General features: G+C 43.9%; 1 protein-coding gene across 4 annotated transcripts in view; it reads right to left on the bottom strand.

Moving 5' to 3' along the window:
• The window catches only part of Tbc1d9b (TBC1 domain family member 9B), a 51,396-nt gene that overhangs the window by 17,037 nt on the left and 8,300 nt on the right, over positions 1–26,059 (bottom strand). For 3 of the 4 annotated variants that reach the window (XM_027953299.2, XM_027953302.2, XM_027953300.2), the window contains exons 3-12: positions 25,179–25,297; positions 18,073–18,301; positions 16,720–16,978; positions 14,753–14,960; positions 13,141–13,341; positions 7,006–7,167; positions 6,390–6,540; positions 5,613–5,827; positions 3,292–3,409; positions 394–679 (exon numbers count right to left, since the gene is read on the bottom strand). In XM_027953299.2, coding sequence (XP_027809100.1) covers positions 394–679; positions 3,292–3,409; positions 5,613–5,827; positions 6,390–6,540; positions 7,006–7,167; positions 13,141–13,341; positions 14,753–14,960; positions 16,720–16,978; positions 18,073–18,301; positions 25,179–25,297 — 1,948 coding nt within the window. The remainder of the gene's footprint in view (positions 1–393; positions 680–3,291; positions 3,410–5,612; positions 5,828–6,389; positions 6,541–7,005; positions 7,168–13,140; positions 13,342–14,752; positions 14,961–16,719; positions 16,979–18,072; positions 18,302–25,178; positions 25,298–26,059) is intronic. The other variant, XM_071612144.1, reaches the window with a different exon arrangement.

The following is a 26,059-nucleotide window of genomic DNA, read 5'->3' as shown; positions in this document are numbered from 1 at the left end:
TTTGTGGAAATGAGAGACCCAGCCTTTGCTAGAAGCTGGAGGCCCTTCTGTGCTGAGTCTCCTGGCCACCATCAAGAATGGTCATCATCATCTGGATCTCAGCTCTGGGTCACTCTTCCAGAAAGCATCTCTGACCACACATGAGTGGTGGCCTGAAGACTGGTGTTCTTGGTTACTTCTCCTCATTTCCTCTGTCCTAGCATTTATCACTCTCCAAATGCTATTTGGGCTCCCACTAGGAAAACTCTCTCTCATCTCCAGGGTGTCCCTGGGCCTAGTTTTGGAACTTGGTGGACACAGTCACTGAATGCTGACTAAGTCACACCCAGTGCTAATGAGAGGTGGGGTTCTACCACCAGCTTCCCAGCAGCAAGAGGGGCCTGGCTTGGTCACCTGCCCAGCACGGTCATGGCCTCGCCCTCATCACTGCAGCCCAGCAGCTGCTCCATGTTGGCATCCAGGACAGCCAAGGCCACCTGCAGGATAACTTTGATGCCCTCATAGAAGAAGCAATCAACAATGACCACAGCGCTCTCAAAAGGCATGACGCTTAGGAAGAGGGTGAGGAACCAGGAGAGCGAGATGCTGGAGATCACCCCCAGGTCCTGCATCTTCTCTGACAGCCGAGGCAGGACATCCCTTGTGAGCTCTTCAAAGATGCCTTGGTCCACCAGGGCTCCTGTGGAGGGGACAGGAAGCCAGACATGATCCCACCCCTGGGGCCTCAAGAAAGCCCACCTGGTTTCTGTCCACTCCTGGCCCTGCCAGAGGGCTGGAGGGAGATGGGGGGTAGAAAACAAGAAAGAAAAAGACTTCCAAACCACCGTGTGAAAAAGATTGGTATTTGCAGGAAACTGGCTCCGTGACTCCCTTAGATACCAAGTCTCAGATGCTCAGGTCCTTATAGAAAATGGCATAGTATTTGCATAGAATCCATTCTAAGTTCATATACTTTAAATAATCTCTAGGTTACTTATAATACCAATATAATTCAAATGCTTTGAAAATAGTTGTTATACTGTATTGCTTAGAGAAAGAGGACAAAAAAATCTATATGTGTTCTGTAAAGATGTAATTCTTTTTTTCCAAATACTTTTGATCAATGGCAGGTTGAATTCACAGATGTAAGACTTGTGGATACGATGGTTGACAGTACTTGGATGTTCCTTTGGGAAAGTATTAATTTCTTCCCCTAAAGTGTCAGAAGTAAACAGTGGCCCTGGTGAACACTGCCTACTGTTCTGTTTGTGAATAGATACAAATCTAAAGGAACCTGTTATAGTTTGGATATGATGTGTCCTTGAAAAGCTCCTATGTAATACAATGGGAGAAGGTTTAGAGGAGAAATGATTGGGTGTGAGAATCTCAACTCAAACAGTGAATTAATCCACTGATGGGATTAACTGAATGGTAACTAAAGGTGGGTAGGGTGTGGCTAGTGGAGGTGGGTCATTGAGGATGTGCCTTTGGGATATATATTTTGTATCTGGGGAATAGAATCTCTCTCTCTGCTTCCTGATCATCATATTAGCTGCTTCTCTTCATTACACTCTTCTGCCATGATGTTCATTCTCACCTTGAGTCCTGAGAAATGGAGCTATATATGGACTGAGACCTCTGAAACCATGAGCCCTCAAATACATTTTCCTCCTCTAAAATTGTTCTTCTCAGGTCTTTTAGTCACAGCATTGAAAAACTGACTAAAACAGATCCCCAAAGTGGTAATTCTAAACCCGAAACAGAATGGGAAGGACATCTCAGAATTACAGACATAGATACATGTAATGAAATACCTTTGTGAGTCCATTCCCATTTAATGATACAGATTTTATTAGTTATAAATTCATAATAGTTGAAGCTGGGCAATAGGTACATGGGTAAGTTATACTCTCTAGGTGTATGACACACACACACACACACACACACACACACACACAAACACACCCCTGAATTCAACCTGCCATTGATAAAAAATATTTGGAAAAAAAGAATTGCATTTTTACTTAACACATACAGATTTTTTTGTCCTTATTTTCTAAACAATACAGTGTAACAACTATTTTTAAAGCATTTGCATTGTATTGGTATTATAAGTAATCTAGAGATTATTCAAAGTGTGTGTGTGTGTGTGTGTGTGTGTATGTGTGTGTATATATATTTGTACTAGAAATTGAACCCAGGGGCCCTCTAACACTGAATTACATCCCACTCCTTTTTTTTTTTTTTTTGACACAGGGTCTCACTAAGTTGTCTAGGATGGCCTTGAACTTACGATTCTTCTGCCCAGCCTTCTGAGTTGCTGGGATTACAGATGTGTACCAACATGCCCAGCCTATACTCTCTAGTTTTAATGTTTAAAATTTTCTACAATAAAAAAGGTTAGGAGGGGCTGTGGTTGTGGCTCAGTGGTAGAGCAGTCATTTAGCACATGCAAGGTGCTGGGTTCGATCCTCAGCACCACATAACAATAAATAAAATAAAGATATTGTGTCCAACTACAACTAAAAAAAATTAAAAAAAAAAAAAACGTTAGGAAAGGCCTGGCACTGTGGCACACACCTGTAATCCCAGCAGCTTGGGAGGCTGAGGCAGGAGGATCACAAGTTCAAAGTCAGCCTGAGCAATTTAGTGAGACTCTAAGCAACTCAGCAAGACCCTGTCTATAAATAAAATATAAAAAAGGGCTGAGGATATGGCTTAGAGGTTAAGCACCCCTGGGTTCAATCTCTGGTACAACAAAAAAAAAAAAAAAAAAAGAAAAAGAAAAAGAAAAAAGATTAGGAAGGACTGGGTTATATCTTTGTGGTAGAATACTTGCCTAGCATGTATAAGGCCCTGTGCTTAATTCCCAGCACCATAAAAACAAAACAATAACAAAGGACTTAATACCAAGCACCATAAAAACAAAACAATAACAAAGGTTAGGAAAAATTCGATGACAACTAAGGCTCCAGGTGAATTTTTCAAAGCCAGTGAACATGTAATAACCTCCTGTGATGCTAAGGAACACATTAAAGTCTGGGTAGGAGCTGGGCCAAGGAGGCAGAGGGTTGGGGGTGTGTTTGGATCTCTTCTTTCTGGGTGATTATTTATCAGCTTTCTAGCCAGTAAGGGAGGAGTCAGGACATCTGCATGGCACCTGCAGGATGCCTGTGAGGCCTGTGGGAGTACACATGGTTGGTTGAGAGGAGAGTACTTAGCATGGGGCCTGGGCTGGGAAGGGGTCGCCACCTGCATGGGAAGCTACCAGGCAACTGCAGGCTGAGGCATGGGAGCTCCTAAGCCACTCACCCACGACCCTGGTGTCGTAGTAGTCAGGAAGCATCCGTTCACAGAGGGCCACCAAGAGCCAGAAGGCCTCCTCCTCGCTGCCATAGAGCAGAAGCACTGAGGTCACGATGTTCATAGCCTGTGGGGCACAGAGAACAGGAGAGGGGAGGCTCACAGTGCTGGCCACTGAGTAAAACTGAATCCTCCCCAACACTGGCCTCCTTCTGTCAGCAAGTCTGCCCCTTTAGGGGGGTCTAGCATGCAACAAAGAGAAACTGTCCCAGTCTAGCTCTGGAAAATTTGCCAACAGGTAATTTGCAGGAAATCATTTAACAGAAACAGTCATCCAGCTTCTTCAAATTGGGTGAGAAGGCACTGAGAAAACAGAAAAAGTGGACATCAGCAAATAACATTTCCACAGAGTGGTGTCTGGCTTTGGTGGTGTGATGCATGACTGAGCTGATGTGTAAGTGAGCTGTGTGGCCAGGGCTCTGCACATAGGCTACAGCAAAATTGGGATCATACACAGCCTTAGCTGATAACATGAAGAAGCCTCAAAGTTGCCAAATTATTTTTAAAAATTATTTCAAGCCTGCACAGTGCTCATACAGAATACTAGTCCTATAGAAAGTGAGTTTTGGGGAGTTGATTTCCTTGAAATCCAGACACTACTTAAGGCACACAAAAAGCCATTTTATCTGGTCAAGAAAACGACTGGCCGGACACATTCCAGTGATTTGGGAGGCTGAGGCAGGAGGATCACAAGTTCAAAGCCTGTATCAGCAACTTAGTGAGGCCCTAAGCAACTAAGTGAGACTCTCTCTCTCTAATAAGATATAAAAAAGGGCTGCTATATGGCTCAGTGGTTAAGTACCCCTGGGTTCAATCCCTGATACTACCCCCCCCCAAAAAAAAAACAACCATTAGATTTCAAGATAAAAGCTGCCAGAAATGCAAACTGAAACCATAGTGAGATACCCCATCACACCCATGACTATAAATATCAACAGAACATGGGCTAGAGTTGTGGTTCAGTGGTAGAGCGCTTGCCTAGCATGTGTGAGGCACTGGGTTCGATTCTCAGCACCACATAAAAATAAAGGTTCAACAACAACAAATAAAATATAAAAAAAAAATCAACAGAGGGGGCTGGGGTTGTGGCTCAGTGGTAGAGCGCTTGCCTAGCATGTGGGAGGCCCTGGGTTCAATTCTCAGCACCACATAAAAATAAATAAACATACTGTGTCCAACTACAACAAAAAATAAATAAATATTTAAAAAAATATCAACAATGTAATAAGTGTTGGTGAGGATGCGGAATAGCTGAAACACTTATGAATTGCTGGGGGAATGTAAAATGATGCAGGTGCCATGGAAGTATGTTCCTCAAAAAGTTAAACACAAAACTACCACATGGTCTAAGCAACCTTGTCTGGATACATACCCCAAATAACTGAAAGCAGAGGCTCCAACAGCTATTTATATACCCATGTTCATAGCAGAAATAGTCATAACAGTTAAAAGGTGGAAGCCATCCAAGTGTCCATCAACAGATGAATGCCTAAACATAACATGGTACATAGCTAGAATGGAGTGTTATTCAGCCTTAAAAAGGAAGGAAATTCTGTCATGTTACACCATGGATATATCTTGAGGACATTAAATGAAAAGCCAGCACGAAAAAACAAATATTTTATGATTCCGCTTATATGATGTACCTAGAATATTCAAATTCATAAAGACCATAGGAAAAATGGTGGTAGCCAGGGGCTGGTGGGGAAGGGCAGTAGAGTTAGTGTTTAATGGTACAGAGTCTCATTTTGGGAAGATGAGAAAATTCTGTGGATGAATGGTAGTGATGGTGGCCCAACCATGAAAATGTAATTGATGCCACTGAACTATGTGCTTAATAATGGTTAAAATGATGTCATATCATGTATATTTACCATAAACATAAAAAGATCAAACACTGGGCTCGGGTTGTAGCTCAGTGGACGATCACATGCCTAGCATGTGTGAGGCACTGGGTTTGATTCTCAGCACTACATATAAATAAATAAAAAAGAAAAGGCCCATTGACAACTAAAAAATATTGAAAAAAAAATCAAACATTGCCAAGACTCAGACCAGAAGCAGAAAAAACCTAATATATGACAAGGGGATGAGATGAGAAATTAATATCATTTTAAAATCATGTCTTTTTCTGCAGTTAGGCTCCTTCTTGTGGGAGGGCCAGGTCACAGGTATATGAGGCCATCATATAGGCCCATGGCCTCAGGGGCCTGCTCTTGGAAGCCTCTGGTGGGGAGATGCTGTTTCTGGGCCCCATTAAGCCTTTTTACCTGGCAGTAGCCGATAGTGGGGTTTCGGAAAGCATAGGCAGTCAGCACCCGCCGGAGTGCAGCGATCCCGAGCTCATTCTGGAAGGCAGGGTGCTCAGGCATGGAGCGGTGGAGGTCTCGCTCAATCTCTTCTGTGGCCAGGCTGTATTTCCCCATGGACTTCTCCACTAGCTCAGCATAGTAGCCAGGGTGGGTCACCATCTCATTCCAGGCCCCTGGAGAGACATGGGTGGCAGCTATCTTGATTCCTCCCAGCATTTGGGAGGCATTAAGAGTAGGCTGGAGACATGAATGCCCCACAGAGGAGAGGTAAACTCTAAGGTCAGTTACAAGGAATGAGACAGAGTTTCCCTTGTTGTTCCTGGGAGGGCACTCTAGCTAAGAAGTGGTTGACTTGCCCTCTTAATATGGTCCGACTGGCCACAAGGTGAATGCTGTTGGAGGCTGTTCCAAAGAAAGGAGGCTGCCTCGGACACCAGTAGGAATGTACACACCAAAATATCCCCTGCCCCTGGCCTCTGCTCCTCAGGACTTGGATCCCTGCACACCCTGTTTCCCCTTTGAGAAATAGCTGGTAGCTCTTGCCTTGCCTGACTGACCTCAGGACCAGATTGGCTCACGAGAGAACTTTCTTTGGTGCTAGGGATAGAACCCAGGACCTTGTGCATGCTAAGCACATGTTCTACCATAGAGCTGTACTCTTAGCCCATCACATGCAGAGAAATTTGGGCACTGAGAGTGGCTGAGCCAGGGCGGGGGCAGCTAGACCTGACTCACCAGAGAAGAGGAGCCAGAGCTCTCCTCGGAGACTCTCAGGGATGCCCTTCAGGACCAGCTCCCGTGTTTTGGCTGTGCGGTACATGCACATACCACGTCCATACTCAAAGAAGTGGATGTTCCACGACTCCTCCTTCATCTTCTCCTTAGCCTGAGGGGAAAGGAAACCAGAGGGTTTGGGGGCTGAAGAGCATCTTGGAGTGCCAAGGCCTAGGTGACAAAGTCCGCTATGCCTTTTTTGAGCAAGGCTGAATGCCCGCTATGTAAATAATCTAGAAAGTGTTGCCAGTAAACTCAGATTTCAAAATGATTACAAATAGAGATGCAGGAAAAGCCCAGGCTGGACTGGATCACACCACCATCCTAAGGTGTCAGAAGATGAGCTACTCAGTGGCAGGTAGCCACAATGGTCAGGAAGGGTGGCTGTCCCCAGAGTCTGCCTTGTCTACCTCACAGTGTTGAGTGTAGCCCTGGGAGGGTACTGTCCATAGGTCAGCCTGAGAACCTCTGAGGGGCTGAGCTGGTCATAAAGGCACAAACCCAGAGGCCGGCTCCAGCCTTCCTCCTGAGGGCTTGGCTTTGGTTCATAGCTGAGATGCCAGCACTCACAGCTTACCCCCTTGGCTCCAAGATCCTCCATGGGAGAGTTTCTCTGGAAGACTTTGAGCAGGCCCTGGGAAGCAGTTGGCACCTCCTGAGCACTGAAATTCTGGTAGCCACTGAGAGGAGATGATGGGCTGGTGGGCAGTTCTGGAACCTCCTGAGAAGCTGGGAGAGACTAGAAAATAAAACAGGGAAGGGAAAGCACCTAACAACTGAGCCGCCCCATGTGGCCTCTGATGCATGCTTATCCACAGAGCTGGACAGAGATGTCACTGAGGAAGGGTCATGGGGGGTACATGGTGCCCAAAGGATGGACCTGGCCTGGTTGTGGGGAGGCTATGGCTAGAGCCTGCCATGCATTTCCTCTCTGGTTGGCTGGACATCTATATATGTCCTTCCTAAAACCAAAACCACCCACAATGGTCAGTTGGGGCCTCTTTGGGGGAAATGGGTTCATCTTCATTGAAGTTGGGTCCTTCTGAGGAAACTACTCCTGGTGCTGCCCGGCCTCTTCCTGAACTCTAGTGTCCTATTATATTAAAAAAGCAGGAGGCCATTAGCCTGAGGCTGTCTCAATACTTTAAGTTCCTATGCAATAAACTGCAACCTACCTTAGTACATTAACAAACCCAAACCTAATTTAGGAGAGTATGTATCTATCTATATCTAGGTGTAACATTTTATAACCAATAGCCAGGTTTCAGCCAATCATAGGCAGCTGAGCTTCAGTCAATCACAGCAGCCAACCTATCACACTAAAACCCAAATAAGGCAGGCGCCAAGCTGTAGCCAATCAGGTGATTTCTCTGCTTTCTGGGTTGGCCTATAAAAGCTCACTGCTCAGGATGCTGGGTGGAGATCTCTGAACCACTTCTGGTTTTGAGTGTTGCTGGATTCATGACAGGACCACCTATCTGCTTCTGGATCCATGCATGCCAGGTCTGGGTTTTCTTCTACCCCTTCTAGGATCTCTTTTCCTCTCACTTCCAGGACCTTTCTTTAACAACTGACCCCAGTTCTCAACACCATTTTCTTCCCTTTCCACTGGATTCCTTATTATCAGTATATAATCTTGCTAATAATCACCTTTAAAATCCCACCCTTTTCTTTAACTGGTGTTGCTCACACATTGTGTTCATTTTGTGAAAATTCAACAAGCTGTACACTATGATCTATGTACTTCAGTGCATACAGTCAACCCTTGGTATCCACAGAGAATTGGTTCCATAACCCCTACCCCAAATCAAAGGATGCTCAAATCCCTTTAGCAGTATTTACATTTAACCTATACACATCCTCCTAGGTGACGTATAATACCTAATACAGTGTAAATTTGATGTAAATAGCTATTATACTATATTGTTTAGGGGAAAAGGACAAGAAAAAAAGTCTGTAAATGTTCAAAATAGAATTTTTTTTCCAGTTCTCAGAATTAAACCCAAGGCCTTGCACATGCTAGACAAATGCTCTTCCACTGGGCTGTATCCCCAGTCCTTTTTATTTTGAGATAGCTTGCTGCTAAGTTGCCCAGGCTGGCCTTGAACTTGTGATCCTCCTGCCTCAGTCTCCCAAGTTGCTAGGATTACAGGTGTGCCACTGGACCCTGCTGATTTCTCTATTTTTGCTTTCTGAATGTCATGAAATAAACAGGTCTCCCTCCCACATATTCCTGCCATGATGTTCTCTGCCTTACCATAGGTCCAAAGCAATAGGGCCAAGTGACCATGGACTGAAAACTCTAAAACTGTGAGCCCAAACAAACCTTTCCTCTTTATAATAAATTGATTAACTCATGTATTTTGTCACTGTGCTGGAAGGAAAGCAGGAAGGAAAAAAGGAAGGAAAATATAAGCTAAGAAGTTAATAGGTTCCTGGAGAATAAACTAATTGATTGCCTTACTTTTATTAACTAAGAATAAAAATATAACCTATAAAATAGATATTGGCAGGAAAAGGAAGGAAAGAAGAAAGAAGAGGATTACTAGATATTTTCAATATTATACATAGTAGGGAACTGACATTATCTTAAAAAGTGGGGAATAAGGAAACTATGTAAAGCTAATAGCACAAACCTAACAGAATATCAATGCAGACTTTCTGAGAGAAAAACGACTTGATAGAGGAGAAAAGGATATAGTGAGTTTGGGCACCTCTTACCAGAAATTTTGCATTAAGGTCAACAGAGAATAACAGGGGTCACTTTTTTTTTTTTTTTTTGGCAAGGGGTGTTAATTATCTATCCCTCCCTCCATTTTTTTTTGCACTGGAAATTGAACCCAGGGGCACTTTACCATTAAGCTACCTACCAAGCACTTTTAAAATATTTTTTTAAATTTTGAGACAGGGTCTTGGCTAGTTGCTGAGGCTGGCCTCAAACTGACAATCTCCTGCCTCAGCCTCCTAGTCACTGAGATTATGGCATGTGCCACTCTGTCCAACTTAGCTCATATTTTCATGATACTATAGTTCTATCATGGAGCCTATATAATTTACATACTGTCCCCTTTATCCCCATTATCTACCCTTATTCCCACACTTAAATATTTTCCACCAGTCCTTATGCCAAAGCTTCCTCATTTCTGATTGTCTGGAGTTTGTTCTCCAATAGGTTCCTGAAGAAGCTGACCTGGTATCATCTTCAACCCTCCCTTCTTCCAATACCCCATGTCTAATCCACCTGTTCCACTGAGGATACAGTCCAGTGGAAGAGCATTTGCTTAGCATGTGCAAGGCCTTGGGTTTAATTCTGAGAACTGGAAAAAAAATTCTATACTGAACATTTACAGACTTTTTTCTTGTCCCTTTCCCCTAAACAATATAGTATAATAGCTATTTACATCACATTTACCCAGATATACCTTCAAATACAGATATACCTTTGAAATATCTCCCCAAACCATTTCTCTCTTGAATAATCAAAGAAAGAAATCCAGGAAAGCCTACAATTCGATTTATAATAGCATAAAAAAAACAACCTATTAACATATTTAGGAATAACTTCGACCATAGAGGTGGAAGACTTGGGCCCTGAAAACTATAAAATGTTGCTGAAACAGATTAAAGAAAAATGTAAATAAATGGAAAAAAAATCTCATGTTAATGGATTGGAAGACTTGATATTTTTAAGGTATTGGTGCTACCCAAAGTAATCTAATGAATTTTCCTAACACAATCTCAATGACATTTTTTTTTTCAGAAATAGAAGAAACCATTCATAAATTCTCATGGAACTTCAAGGGATCTGTCTTTATTTTTATCCATTGCCCTTGTCACTGCCTGACATATATGTTTATTTAGTGTCTGTCTCACTAGAATTTAAGTCCTAAGAGAGCACAAGTTTTATTTGGTTTGATCACTGTTCTATGCCTGCTGCCTCGAAGAGCAGCTGGCGCCCAACAGGAACACAATAAAAACATGCTGGATGAACCAGTGGTGAGTGCTAGGAAAAGGCTACACAGTCTGTGCTTACTCTGGGCTATAAGGCCTTGTCCTTCAGTGTAAATGTGATGTAAATAGCTATTGTACTATATTGTAAAAGTGAAGGCAGCTCCAGCATCCTGCTCATGTTCCTTTCATGCAATCCAACTTTATCCTTTCTTGAAATCCCAGATTGAGCCCAACCTCCTCTAAGAAACATTTCTTAATGTCTCCTATCAATCCTGATTCCGCCCATTCTTTTTCTATTCTTCACCTACTTAAGAATTTACTGAGCATCTGCCACAGGGGTGGAAAATTTAAAAGATTACACAGACCTGACCAGATGGGCTCTAGAGAGCTGGAGAGCATATGCCATCACTGAGCTCCAATGCTCCCCAGTGGGAATGGGTCCTATGGTGCAGGGCTGCTGTTTCTTTTTTGCTTGCTTTTTGTAGTATTGGGGATTAAAGCCAGAGCCTTTCACATGCTAGGCAAGAGTTCCATCGCTGAGCTATACCCACAGCCCTGCTGATTTTTTTTTCCAGAGATGCTAAATCTGTGTATTTCTGAAAAAATCTTGCAGTGGTTAAGGTTTTCCACAAATTTAAACTGAGTACCAAGAGCAGAATACCCATCTTTGTTATTCCAGAAAATAAGGAACCCATCAAAAACTACCAGGATTGTGTCAAAGGAACCAATCAGATTGGCTCAGATAACCAATCTATGCCAATCTGAATAAGCCCCCTCTGATCACAGATGGAGTAAGAATAATGAATACAAATAAGCAAGAATAATAAATACAAATCAAGTTGCTTAAATTCATAGGGTCATAATTACACTAAGAAATAAACATGAAAAACTAATTGGTCATATTTGGAGGACACTAGAAAACCAACTGATCATCATTTTGGCAACTGGTGAATAAAAGGAAAGACTAAAAGATGTATTCTGTCTTTCTTATATGAACTGTGTTTTGTGGTAATCAAACAGTTAACAAGGAAAATTTTCTATTCATAGGAGTATTCCCACGAATGGGGAAAAAATGGTAGAATAGGGTGCTACCATTTTGCAATTTCTAATGAATGGATGGATCTGAGCAATGCTCATCAATGTGTGGTATGCTTCTTGTTGAAGGTACACAGTGCCTCAATACTGCCTATAGGTAGACCTGCACAAAACAAAAATCCATTTATCTTAAATTTGATGGAGGCTCTGGATCTCACTGCTCAACATACTTACAGTACATAAGGGATGAAGGAACTTGTTAAGAACCTGCAGTGGATGCAATCAACAAAATTCAGATGGTGGGGCTAGGGGTATAGCTCAGTTGTAGAGCATGGGCCTAGTATGTGTGAGGCCTGGGTTTATTTCCCAGTACTGCAAAACAAAACAAAAAAGAAGACTGTGAGAGTCTCTATAGTATAAATAGCCCAAATTCTCAACAAAATGCTTCAAGAGAGGAAAGAGAGACAGAGAGAGAGGCAGAAACTTAAATTGAAAGAGATTTAAAGCTGGGCATGGTGGTGCTTGTTTGTAATCCCAGAGACTTGAGAGGCTAAGGCAGGAGGATCACGAGTTCAAAGCCAGCCTCAGCATCTTTGTGGGTCCTAAGCAACTCAGTGAGAATCTATCTATAAATAAAATATAAAAAAGGGGTGGGAATGTGGCTCAGTGGTTAAGCACCTCTGGGTTTAATCCCCAGTACCAAAAAAAAAAAAAAAAAAAAAAAGGGGAGGGGTATTTAAGACACATGTGAACCAATTATAATGTATATATGACTTTGGTGTACCTCAATTCAAATAATCAAACTGTAAAAAGTACACCTGCACTTGGAGAAATGTGAACAGTCACCCCTTTGTATCCATGGATTCTTCATCTGTGGAATCAATCAAATACTAATGGAAAATATTCAGAGGAAAAAAATTGCATCTATACTGAACATGTACAGACTTTTTTTCCTTGTCATTCCCTAAACAATATAGTAGAACAACTATTTACATAGAACTTACATTGTAAATCATTGAGATGATTTAAAGCATATTGTAGAATGTGTATAGGTTATATGCAAATACAATGCCATCTTATATAAGGGACATGAGCATCCATCATGTTGGTATTTGAGGGGAGTCCTGGATCCAATTCCCCATGGTTACTAAGACACAGCTATAAAAGTACTTGATGATATTAAGGAATTATTATTAAGTCTGTTGGTATAATAATGATAATGTAGTTAGGCCTTTAAAAAGGAATTTTGGGCTGGGGATGTGGCTCAGTAGTAGAATGTTTGTCTAGCATGCTTGAAGGCCTGGGTCTGATCCTCAGCAATACAAATAATAGAGGAGTCTTTCTCTATAAGAACCTTAGACTGAATGATGAATGAAACAAATATCATGTGAATAAACCCAAGGAGGATAGGCCTTAACAATATGGCCCTTGCTCTCAGTATAACAGAAGTTCATAAGGGATGGAGATGAGGGTGACTGATCCAGTTGGAGGTTTCTCACTGGGACTTGGCCTTGAGGTAGGCTGGGCAAGAGTGAGGAGGTCTGGAGCGTGTGGACCAGGGTACAGAGAGGCGTGATGTCATCAGGCAGCATTGTGTATGGTGCCCTCCAGCTTGAGGCCCACAGCAGGCACCATAGGGGTCAGGCTTAGTGAGGAGGCCATGGCTACCCTGGCCCTTCCCCAAGTCCTAATTCGAAACTGGCTGCTTCCAAGGGACCTCCCTCACCTCTGGAGCTGGGTCTGCAACACTGGCTTTTCTTCCACCTGGCTGCTTGGATGGTGTTTTCTGGAGGAAGTCAGAGATCCTTTGAACCAAGAAATCGCGGTCTTTTAGGTTGGCAAACAGGAAGGTCATTTTACTCTTGGTGCTGATAGACAGAGGGCTGGGCAGGACGCTGGAACTGTCAGCTTTTTCGACAATGGTCACCTAAGAAGGCAAAATCAGTCTTGGGCATTTTCATCTTAGCCTGTAAGGAGGGGTGTGCTTTGTGAGAAAAGCACAGTGAGAAAAGCATAGTGGTCCTAGGGCTATCCTCCAGGGCACAAAGCCATAAGTGGCCCAAATGGATACAGACCTCAACTCTGCCGCTTCCTGCATGTGACCCTGAGAAAGGAACTTGCAATTCTGACTCTCTCTTTTTGTCTGTTGACAGGGGTGAGTATTCTGGTCCTGCCGGACCTTACAAGGATGATGATATAAAATGTTAAGGATTCAGCCCAGCTGCTGCCCCCTACTGGCTTCTCAAAAGACTACCAGTTACTTCTCTCTAAAGCACAGCAAGCAGCTCCTCCCTTCAAGTCTGTCCTAAGGAACATGTTTGACAACTTGTCTGGAGCCTGGTTCTGACTCCCTTTGAGGTGTGAAGAGAGCTATATAGGGGTAAAAGGCATGGGACAGAAAAGGGACACAGAAGCTAAGCCTAAGCACTAGGAGTAAGTGCTGGCAACAGACAAATGAAAGGCTACTGGACTGCTATGCACTAAAGATACCTCCAGAGAGGCAGTGAGTGCCCAGTGAGTGCAGAGATCTCTGGGCACTGATGCCCTTCAATACTGAGTGACATGTCACACACTGCCCAGGTCAGTGTGTGACATAACTGTATGCATGTGCATGTGTGTGTATTGTATGTCATATATGTGTGGGAGCATGTCTATGTGTAGTATGTGTATGTGGTACATGTGTTATGTATGATTGGGTATGTGTGCATGGGGTGGGCATGCATGAGTGGGTCTGAAAGCCATGCATGATGGCTCACTGAAGGCCTCACAGGTCACAGGAGGCAGTTGGGGATTCTTCTGACCATAAGGAAACATTGAAGGATCCTAGGTGGGATGCCACTATCCTCTGATTGACATTTCAAAATTTGTTGGCTGATGTGGGAGGATGTGTCACAAAGGGGTTATGTGGGGTTAGAACCTCCCTGATGTGGCCTGTGCAGATGATGTCCCAGGTGGTGGCCATGGAGAGGAAGGAATGGGCTCTGGAGAGAGGTCTGACAGGATGTCTGTCAGGATATCTGGTCAGGATGCAGGAAGGTGGAAGAGGTCAGAATTCAAGGATAACTCCCACTTCCTGAGGGGAGTGCATGAAGAGCACAATTGGAGTGAAATCCAAGAGCCCATCAGACATGCAGAGGACCTGTCCTAAGCCAAGGGTCCCCTGGGAGCTCCCTTGCTGGGGCATCATGGAGCAGGTATTCAGGATGGTCAGTGCTGGCCAGACCAATCTCCTCCATGACCATCCACAGAGTTCTGACCCAAGAGCATGGATCTGGTCTCAGTCTATTTGATCCCATGGGGCCTTAAGGGCCTTTGACCCTTGACCAGAGAATGCTTACCTCCCTTAGGGGTATGATGAGGTGGCACGCATCCTCCTCCTTGCTGGCAAAGCAGATATAGTTATTGGAGATGAACATCTGGCCTGGGATGTGCAGCTTGTTGAATGGTGTCCACAGGGTGCAGCTTGTGTGGCCATCCAGACGCTCATCCCTGGGCAGCCGGAATGTGGCCCGGTAACACTCATTCTTGGCTCGGGCATCTAGGTCTCTAAGGAAACAAGGTAGGAAAAAGTGGGACAAGAGTCAAGGCCAACAGGAGGCCACAGTTTTCCATGTGGAATTCAGGATTCTTGGAGTTCTACAGTAAACAAATCATGCCTGGAGATTTTAGAATTCAATTAAAGATGCATGTTAAGCCAGGAATGGCGGTGCACACCTTAATACCAGTGGCTCAGGAGGCTGAGGCAGGAGGATCCCAAGTTCAAAGATAGCCTTAGCAATTTAGCAAGGCCATAAGCAACCTAGTAAGGCCATGTCTCTAAATAAAAAAGGGTTGGGGTTGTGGTTCAAGGATTAAGCGATCCAGGGTTCAATCCTTGATACATTAAAAAAAAAAAGATGCATGTTAAATGACCAAGTAAAATATGGAGCATTCATATGACCAGACAAGAAATGGTAGCACATAACATGTCCTTTCAAAGGACATCTGGAGGCTGACCTGGGCAGTGTGACATGTCACTCAGTATTGACGGGCGGCAGTGCCCAGAGATCACTGCACCCTGCCTGACTCATACCCAGCATGTTACTAGGCCTGAGGCAATGTCTTCAGCCTGGGAAGACTTCACATGCCTTGAAACCTAGACAAGTTCTCCTAGTGGGGAGAAGAGGAATTAAAACTAAACCATGTGATAGCTGTGCTTAATAGCATCTTATTTGTAAGTTTGATGGCTATGGGAAGTGGCCTGGCATCCTGGCCCTCATCCCTTTTGTGACTCTGTCCACATAAACATCTCTCTTCAGTCCCAAGAGAGCCTCCCACTTGCCTTGGGCTTATGACAGACTGGCAAAAGAGTCTGACCAAGAACCCTAGCTGAGAGTGCTGGAAACTGCCAAGTTCCAGCCCTGCTTGTTTTCTTTCTAAAAGGTCCTAAAGGCTATTCCATCACTTGTATCAAGAGAGTGACATCTTGCAAAACATTCTGATCTGGAAGGTGCACTGTGGGCCTATACCATGATCTGTGAATGAAACCTAGGAAACAGGGTGGCTGGGATGAGGTCTCTGAATACACCAGTGTGAATCTGGGTATGCCCACCATAGCTGTGGTACTTGGAAACTTCTGAGACCTTGGCCAGTCTTGCAGGTTTCTCATGAGGCTACAATTTTGGGACTCAAACGAAAGTGATCTGTAGAGGCCAGCCACCATGATCTATCTCTCTATCAAGAGGACATTGGTGCTCTGACTGCAATGACACCAGACCTGCACATGGTCCATTTCCCCTGCTGGCTTCAGACTCCAGAGGCCTGGGCCCATGGCTATGAGGGGCTGTCTGGCCAAGGGTCTGGAAGAGAACTGTCCATCTCGATGGGATAGAGGCTATATACCCTAATTCCAAGACAGAGCCTCCTCAGGGTCCTCAGAGCACCCTGAGATGGTTCACATCTGACAGACCTCTCTGCAACTTAGTGTTCTGGTCTGAGACCTAGGGATGGTAAGAGTACCTTCCCATTATAGGGCTGTGAGAAGGAAAGTGGGAGGAAACTTCCACATTAGTGGTATCTGTCGTATCTCCTAGAGATACTGGTATTTGGAGGCCAATATCCCCCCCAATGCGATACTGCAATGACCTGTTTATCTGGCCTCCTTCTCAAATGGGGAACTTGTGAGGGCTGAATGCAGAGATTCTTTTTAGGTCTGCACATTCAGTCAAGTGCCAAGCAATAGGCAGGGTCAGTGGATCTGGATTAGGTGTGCCCACTCTTACTTGCTGTGGGACCCTCCTGTCCCCTGGGAGGGCAAAGTACCTACCGCTTCAGAGCTGAGATGTTTCTGTGTGGCCGGATGGGCCTGGGAAGGGCCTTATCCTCCAGAAAGCCCTTGTTGTCCAGCAGCTGCCGCATCGCCAGGTTGGCCAGCTGCTCCATGAGCTTGAAGGTCTCACTGATGTTAAGGAACATGGAGAAGAAGAGCTCCTGGTCCCGTGTGTCCACACGGATGCTCTCAGGGAAGAGCAGCGTGGCATTCTTCTCCAGGCGTGTGACGTCCACCCACTGTACCACAAGACTCACTGGACACCAAAACGCAGATGCACCACTGATTACAACTCAACAAGGTTAAGTTTCCTAATTCTCACTTGTACCTAGAACCCTCCAGAGGGAACTGCTCCTTGAGGATATCATTTACTCCTCAGTGCCTGAGCCTGGCTGTGCTGGGACACATGCTCCATGTGAAATGACTGGGCCACAGGGATCTCCACTGCCTCCCAGACCAAACACACTTGATGAATATTTGCTCCATGAATGACTGAAGAGTGAAAGGAACAAATGTGCAGAGGTGAACTAGCTGAGACTCTGGCCCTGAGGAGCTCCACTGACTGGGACTACAGTGATGTGTGAACCAAGTCACCACATGGTACAGCCAAACAGGGGAAGGACACTGGCCCCTGCCTCACAAGGAGGTGACTGATCATCACAGTCCTGACAGGTAAGCAGTAAGGGCAGGAAGGCAAAGGGTGGCTGTGGAAGGGAGGCGTGGAAGGAAACAGCAATGACTCCTGACAACTGTGAACAGCTCATGGCCTAGGAGCTATTTCTGGGGGTGGCGACTACAGCAGAAGGAGCTGACTGCTAAGCCAGGGACTGTGGCTTGGCATGCTGAAGCCACTGTATCCAGCAGGGAGGGACCTGCAGCAGGTGACAGCAGTGACACATGCCCAAGGTATTGCATAACCTGGAAGTACTCAGGGAAGATGTGTGCCCTTTAATGGGCTGACTCAAACAAAATGTAGAAGGCCTGTAAAGTCAGCATGTAAGAATCCGACTAGTGGGCTGTAAATGTGATATGTGCCTGCTCAAAGCAGGTGTGTGCCTGGCTCAAGTCTGGGTGTTCCTGTCATGAATTGCTAAGGTGGCATCTGGGTTTCAGGGAGACCCCTTGGATGGTCATGTGTGGACAGAATATCTTGGGTTGAGAGGAGGGAAACCCACCAGGGATGCTGGCAGTCTGGAGAGGCAGGAAACTGCCCAGAGGCAAGGTCAGAATAGCCAGGGTACACAGGATGAGGAGGGGCTGGGATGAACAGAGTTGAGGGTGAAAACTTTGCCATGATGCAAGAGGGATGGTACCCCCTGGTTGCACCCACTTGCCTCAGCTGGTGCTCACCTTCCTTCCCCAGCAGGAAGGAGTAGAAGCACAGGTGGTTGACAGTCAGGTAGAGCCAGCCCTGCCGGGGCACTCGGCCTTTCCAGTAGCTGCATGAATAGTAGTTGACTAGCTTCTCCCCCTCAGGCATCCCAAATTGCTTCCGCATCTTCAGCTCAGCCTCCTTGAATTTCCCAGGGTCCTCATCTCCCTGGGGCTGCAGGTTCTTGTTCTCTTCTGCAATGATACCCTGGAGGGAGATAGTGGGAATTGGGCTCACCCACACATACTCCTGGCCAAGTCAAAGGGAGGAGCAGAGAGGCCTGGGGAACTCAGGACTCTAGGACTTTGGTTTAAGGGCAACAGGCACAGGTAGACGACAGTTGGTAGCTCTCAGGGAAGGAGGCAGCTGTGCTCTGGCTTGTTTGCCATCAAGGGACATGGATGACAGAAGCCACCTGTGAGCTCTGAGAAGTTTCCAGAACTTCCTGGATTACCATCATCATTGGCTCTGAGCAGTGACTTTTAAAATAAACCCATTTTAGTTTAATGTAAACTTGCTGAAATATATCATCCATAAACATGGTTTTAAAATGCAAATACATGTTGAGCATCCTTAATCTGAAAATCTGAAATCCTCCCAAATCATAAACTTCCTGGGTGCCAGCATGATGCCACGAGTAGAAAATTTTACACCTGACTTCATGTAATAAGTTGTAATCAAATCACAGACACCCTAAAAATATTGTGTGAAATCACCTCCAGTCTGTGTACATAAGGTATATAGGAAACACAAATGAATTTTGTATACATGATTGGGTCCCCTTCTCAAGACACTCATTATGCATATGCAAATAAGCCCAAATCTTAAAATATCCAAAATCTGAAACACTTATGGTTCCAAGCATTCTGGATAAGGGATGTTCAATCTATGGTAGAAAAGTGTGTTTAGTGAAAGAGGAGTCTCCCTCACCCTCTAGCCACCTTCCTGGTTTCCTCCAGACATGCCACATACATGCATCCATTGTTTTTCTCTTTTCTCCTTTCTTTGTCCAAATGGGATCCTCTGTGGCACTTTCTTTGAAGTGCTTTGCTCTCTCACACCCTGGAGAACATTTTTGCATTGACTCCCTGTACTCCTGGGGACACTGATCTGTCCCCACCCCAGAGCAGTGAGTTGACCCATGATCCCTTCACTGTGCTTGGGTGCCCACAGGCATCACCCTGGGCCATAGGCCAGCCCCAAACCTCCTGGGACAGGTCCTCAGCCAACTGATTCCAAATGTACATGCTGATTTCCTAGGACAATTCCTGGATTTACAAAAGCATTTAAAGGCCAGAGCTGGTGGCCCGCCTGGTGCTTTTCTGGGTTTCTTGGTTGCCTTATGTCCCTCTTTCCACAGGCAGGGAAGATAGCCATGAGCCCAGGCAAAGATCCCAATATGAGGTCTACTTTGATTCCTTCCATTTCTTAGTACTATCGTTTGAAAATGTTCCCCAGAAATCATGTGTTGGAAACTTAATCCACAAAGTCATATGTTAGTTGTATTTGGAGGTGCAGCCTTTGAGAGGTTTAGATGAGGTGATGAGTGTGGAGCCCCATGAGGGTATTAGTGGCTTTGTAGGAAGAGGAAAGATATTTGCTCTGTCTCTCCATGTAATACCCCCCACCATGTTATGAAGCAGCAAGAAGGCTCTCATCAAATGTGGCCCCTTAACTTTGAACCTCCAGAACTGTGAGCTGAATAAACCTTTTTTATTTATAATTCACCCACTTTCAGGTATTTTGTTATAGCATCATAAAGCAGAATATGGCACTTGGTTTAACTAGAAAGGAAATCAGAATATACAAACCTAGGAAAAGCTTTCTGCCTTCTCTTCTCTGTCTAAAACAGAATATAAATTCTCCTTTACTAGAGACAACTCAACTTACCAGCTGAGATGACACCAGAGCACACCAGAGGCATCTGTTAACAAACCTCCTTTCTGTGGTTCCTACCCACCCCCCAACATTACCCTCACTTTTTACCCTTGGAAGCCTAAAATCTGGTTCCTTTATCCTATTGTTTCTCTTTAAATGCACTGTTTATTTATGAGGGTGTTTCATAAACTCAAGTTCTAACTAAACCATCCAGCTGTTCCTCCCTGAGTTTTCCCCTTGTGTTCATGAGATATACATGATGATAAACTTCAGTTTATTTTTCATTTGTTAAACCTGTCTTTAGATCCCCAGATAAAAACCTAAAAAAAGCAGAAGAAACATTTTTTTTCCCTCTCAAACCAGCACCACCATAGCTGCTATTAAAACATTTCCACTCTCTCAGTCTGTCTGTGGTGCCTCCCAGAATGCTCCTGTAGGAAGTAGCTCTCCCTCTGGGAATACAGCTCCCTTTTATTTCTAAGGCCTGCCTTGGTTTTCTCTTGCCCTCAGTTCCATCCCATTGGAAGACTGGGAAAGTGCCTGCTATGGTTTAGGAAAGTGTTCCCCAAAGGCCATAATGTGTTAAAGATTTGGTCCTATTGGGAGCTGGTAGAACCTTCAGGAGGTGGGGCCTAGAGGGAGGTTCTTAGGATATGCAGGGGGTGCCTTCACAGGGGATTATGGGACCCTGGCCTCTTCTTTCCCTTTTGCTTCCTGGCTGATGGTGTAATGATTTTGCTCTGCCACACAATCCTGTCATGATGTGCTGCCTCTCCACAGGCCCAAAGTCATGGGGCTATTGACCATGGACTCTGGAAACTACAAAACCGTGGGCCAAAATAAATCTCTTTCTATAAGCCAATCACCTCATATTTTTCACTGTAGTCATGGAAAGTTGACTAACACAGTGCCCACCGGTAGAAAGCACAAGGCAGCCCCAGACAGCCTTGGTGGGCCAGCCATTGCTAACAAGTCCTGGCCAGGTGGTCATCACTGGCTGCCCTGCCCCTTGGGCCACCTTTCTAGATCTCAGTTGGCAGTTGCTGCTCCCTCACTCCCTTCAGCTGCTCCTGGGAGATGCCCAGGCAGGAAGCAGTGGGGCTAGCAGTGACCTACTCTGCATTTTCCTCTGCATTCCCCACTGGAGAGCCACACTCTGAGCCTTTGGGTGGCTTTCCAGCCTCTACTCGGGAGTATCAGTCTCTGCCAATAGAGATTAACCAGCCTGGCTCACAGGGAAGTTGCAGGCATGATTAAGGAGTTTGAGATGGGGAGATGATCCTAGATCATTTGAGAGAACACAATATGATCACAAGGGTCCTCATAAAGAGACAGGCAAGAATGAAGGAGCCACAAGGAGATGACAATAGAAAGAGAGGAGAAGAGAGAGGGAAAGATTGATTCCTCTGAGGATGTTATGCTGCTGGCATTGAAGATGAAGGACAGGGCCAAGAAGCAAGGAATACAAGTGGCTTCTACAGGCTGGAAAAGGAAAGGATACAGATTCCCTTAGAGCTTCCAGAAGGAACACAGTCCTACCAACACCTTGACTTCAGCCCAGCTTTTTCACTTTAAACTTCTGACCTTAAGATAATAAATTTGTGAGTTTATTTATTTATTTTTGCAGTGCTGGGGATCAAACCCAGGCAAGTGCTCCACCACTGAGCTAAGCCAGCCTAATTTGTGTTGTTTTAAACCATCAGGTTCATGGTAACTTGTTATAGTAGCAATTGGAAATGAATATGTATTATTTTTAAAAAGCATCTATTTTGTCAAAATTCTTAAGTTTATTGGTTTAAAGCTATTTATGGTATTGGTATTGTTTCTCTCTCTCTCTCTCTCTCTCTCTCTCTCTGCTACTGGGAATTGAACCCAGGGTTTCACACATACTGAGCAAGTGCTCTCCCACTGAGCTATATCCACAGCACTGGCTCCTTATTTTTTAAACAATTGCTTCACTAGGTATGGAGGTCCCATCTGTAATCCCAGCAGACTTGGGAGGCTGAGACAAGAGGATCATGAGTTTGAGGTCAGTCTCAGCAACTCAGATACTTAGTGACTTAGTAAGACCCTATCTCAAAAAATAAAAAAGACTGGGGATACATATAGCTCAATGCCCCTGGGTTCAATTCTAGTATCTAAAACAAACAAATAAATGCTCTGCTTCTGTGTAAGTGCTCTTCATATTCAATTTCCAACATTGCTTACTGGAGGGTACACTCTTGAGTCCTGAGTCACTTTGCCACAGGCTTTTTTCTATTTTTGGTTGCTCTTCTCTTATTCCCTTGTTTTCTAAGGAATTAACTTTGACCCTTTCTCACTTCCTTCTGTCTCATTTCCTGGAATTCTTTTCTAACCTACTGAATTGGACATCTGGCTCATTAACTTTCGTTCATTCTTCTTTCATGAGATTAAAGACTTTAAATTTCCTTCTATGTACTGCTTTTGGTGCATCCCATAAATTCTGATGTATATAGTAGTATTTCTATGATCATTCAGCTCTACATTTCCTAATTTCTATTTGCTATAGTTTGGATCTTAAATGTCCCCCAAAGGCCCATATGTTAAAGGCATTACAGGGAGTGTGGCACTACAGGGAGGTGGTGGAACATTTAAGAGGTGGGGCCTAGTGGGAGATCTTCTGGTCTTTGGGGGTGCGTCCTTGAAGGGGATATTGGGACCCCTGGCTTCTTTTTCTTTTCTTTTGCATGAGGCAAACAGCTTTGTTCTGCCATGCCTTCCAACCATGATGTGCTGCCACTATCCCAAAGCAACTGGGTCATGGGCTGAAACCTCTAAAACTCTGAGCCAAAATAAACCTTTTCTCTTTACAAGTTGACTATCTTAGATATTTACTTACAGTAACAGAAAGATGACTAACAGACCATTTGTTCTTTAACCTTATGTCATTAAGAACTTTTGTTTTGCTGATGAGTTTGTTTATAGGAGGCATCAGGTATGTTTCTATTATTATCATTGCTCAATTTTCTTGCTGGGATAGTAAAGGCTTGCCTCTGACTTCTTTGCCTGTTTTTTGCCTGTTTTCCTGGAATAGAAGGCAACGTGGTCTTGAACTCCAAACTGCACAGAGAAGAAGAGCTGAGAAATTAGACCTGTCTCCCCAGGTCTACAAAGGTCTAGTATCACAGATTTATAAGGGCTGCCTAAAGTGACTTGGCACCATAAACTGTGATCTAGTAAGAGCCTCCAGGAAATCTAATGTAAGGCAATAATCTAACAGAAAGAAGAAGACATTCAGATAAATGCCCATGATAGGGTTAATCTTCCCCAAAGAGGAAATAACCTAATTATTACCCTATCAGTTTATCAATGTCACAATTTTTGTAATTATTATTTTTATGGCTGCAAAATATTCCAGTATGTATACCATGTATGCCTTAATAAGTTCCCCGAAAATAAAGCTCTTAGCTAACCAAGCATATAAAAAGTACTCAGTAAATCCTAGCAAGTATTACTATTCTCATTTTTTAAAAATATTTTTTAGTTGAAGATGGAGAGAATATCTTTATTTATTTTTATGTGGTACTGAGGATTGAACCCAATGCTTCACACATGCAAGGCAAGAGCTCTACCACTGAGCCACAACCTCAGCCCTATTACTCTCATTTTTCAGAGGAGAGAACAGCTGTTTTTCTCTCTTATCATTGGCGTGGAAGGTATTTTTTCAGTGTTTTTGCTAATTCAGCATTGCAGGGACTATCCTGATATATGTGTCATTCTGCATATATGAATAAACTATAGGGTAAACTCAAAGGAATAGATTTCCAGGTAAAGGATATGTGCCTTTAAAAATAATGTTAGTTATTTCATTTCCAATTTCTTCCTGTTAGTCAAGGTACTGGCAAACACAGTTGTATAGCTGCATATTTGTTCTAAGGCATTTTACAAGAAATAGAAACTTTAAGCTAAGCTTTCGTCTGACTGCAATGGCTATTCAGGATAAGAAGGGGCTTCATGGGTACATTAATCAGCTTTCTGTTACCATAACAAATACTTGAAATAATCAATTTATAAGGAGGAAAGGTTTATTTTGGCTCATGATTTCAGTCTATGGTTCCTTCATTATGTTGCTCTGGGCCTATGGTGGTCCAGTGCTTCACAGTGGGGAGCATGCAGTGGAGGAGGCTTTGTGGTGGCCAGGAAGCAAAAAGAGAAGAGGGGCTACGTTCTCAATATCCCCTTTCAAGGGCACACTGCAAATAACCCAACTTCCTCCCACAAAAGATTCTACCACGTCCTAATAGCATTACAGGTTGGCAACCAAGCCTTCAACACAAGATCCAAACTATAACAAGGGGCAATGTGTTCAACTGCATCTTACAAATCTAGGAGAATGAGAGCAGTCACTTTAATTAATTTCCATCTCTGTAAAATGGGAATAAAATCTATGCTGTTTGGGGCTGGGGATGTGGCTCAAGCGGTAACGCTCTTGCCTGGCATGCGCGGGGCGCTGGGTTTGATCCTCAGCACCACATAAAATAAAATAAAGATGTTGTGTCCACTAAAAACTGAAAAATAAATATTAAAAATTCTCTCTCTCTCTCTCTCTCTCTCTCTCTCTCTCTTTCAAAAAAAAATCTATGCTGTCTGAAGATGAAATAAGACAAACAGTTGTACAGACAGGGGATTGATTCCAGGACTTCCCACAAATACCCAACTCCTCACATGTGCAAGTCCCTTACATAAAATATCACAGAATTTCCATATAATCTATGCACACCTCCTGTATACTTTAAACTATCTCTAGATGTTTTATCATATCTAATGCAATATAAGTGCTATGTTGCTATGCTATTTTTTTTTTTAAGAAACAATATCATGGGGCTGGGGATGTGGCTCAAGCGGTAGCACACTCGCCTGGCATGCGTGCGGCCCGGGTTCGATCCTCAGCACCACATACAGACAAAGATGTTGTGTCCGCCAAATACTAAAAAATAAATATTAAAATTCTCTCTCTCTCCCTCTTTCTCATTCTCTCAAAAAAAAAAAAAAAAAAAAAAAAAAGAAACAATATCATGAAAAAAGTCTACATGCTTAGTACAGATGCATTTTCCCCCCAAATATCTTCAAATTGTGGTCGGTTGAATCTATGGAAGTAGAACCAGAGGACAGAGAGGCTGACCATGTATGAATGCTGCCAGCCAGAGAAGGGGAGCAAGAATTGCTAAAGAAATGTAAACCTTACATGTATCTTGCCCTTAACGAAGGTGGTGATATCTTCCTCATTGTCAAAGATGGATAGTGTCTGAAGCAAGTTGTTTTCCAGCCATTCCCAGTGTTTTGTGATCTCTTTACGGGAAGAACCTAGGAGGAGGGGTTTGGTGAAGAAAAGAAAAATCATAAAATCACAAGGTCTTAAACATAAATTCAAAGAAGAGATTAAAAATGAGTGACCTAGTTTACTATTTAAGTGACTACAATCTTCAAGATGCTTGTTGATCTTTTCTTTCTTAAACTTTGTATGTATAAGTAATAAACAGTGCTGGTAACACACACACACACACACATACACACAAAAACAAAACAAAACAAAAAACAAAAAACCCAACCAACCACCCACCCAAACAAACAAAAATAAAACACCAGGCAACTTAGTAGAGAGCCATGTGGGAGACAAAGCCTTCCCTCCCTCCCTCCAATAGTGGTGATCATCACTGGTCTGTATGTGTCACCCTAGAAACAGCTATGCATCTGAAAGCTTCCTAAGTGATCATGGTTTATCTTCCAGTTGAAAGAATTTAATGTGGTCTTTGATATGGATGTGATTAATCTGACACAATGAGACTTTTTAGAAGTGGTTTTAGCACTCTCCTGAAAATTCAGGCATCCACAGATGCCAACTGGAACTTCCAAAGGATGTGAAGCCCCTGGCCAGCTGGGCTTTGCTGGGAAGGGAAGTAGTTACCAACCTTTTTCAGCTTTTCCTGGCTGATCTTCTCCCCTAGTGTCTGCCCCTCCATCCCAGGAGGTATCCCTGTCCTCTGCAGAGAGGGGCCCTGGAGAACTAGCAGACCCAGGTAATGAAAAAATTCAGAGAAGGCAGCACAATGCCATTCCTAAAGAATG

The sequence above is a fragment of the Marmota flaviventris genome, chromosome 5, assembly GCF_047511675.1.
Source record: "Marmota flaviventris isolate mMarFla1 chromosome 5, mMarFla1.hap1, whole genome shotgun sequence".
Taxonomy (NCBI): domain Eukaryota; kingdom Metazoa; phylum Chordata; class Mammalia; order Rodentia; family Sciuridae; genus Marmota; species Marmota flaviventris.
Note: the sequence above shows the minus strand (reverse complement) of the source record. Positions and strands in the feature narration are given on the sequence as shown.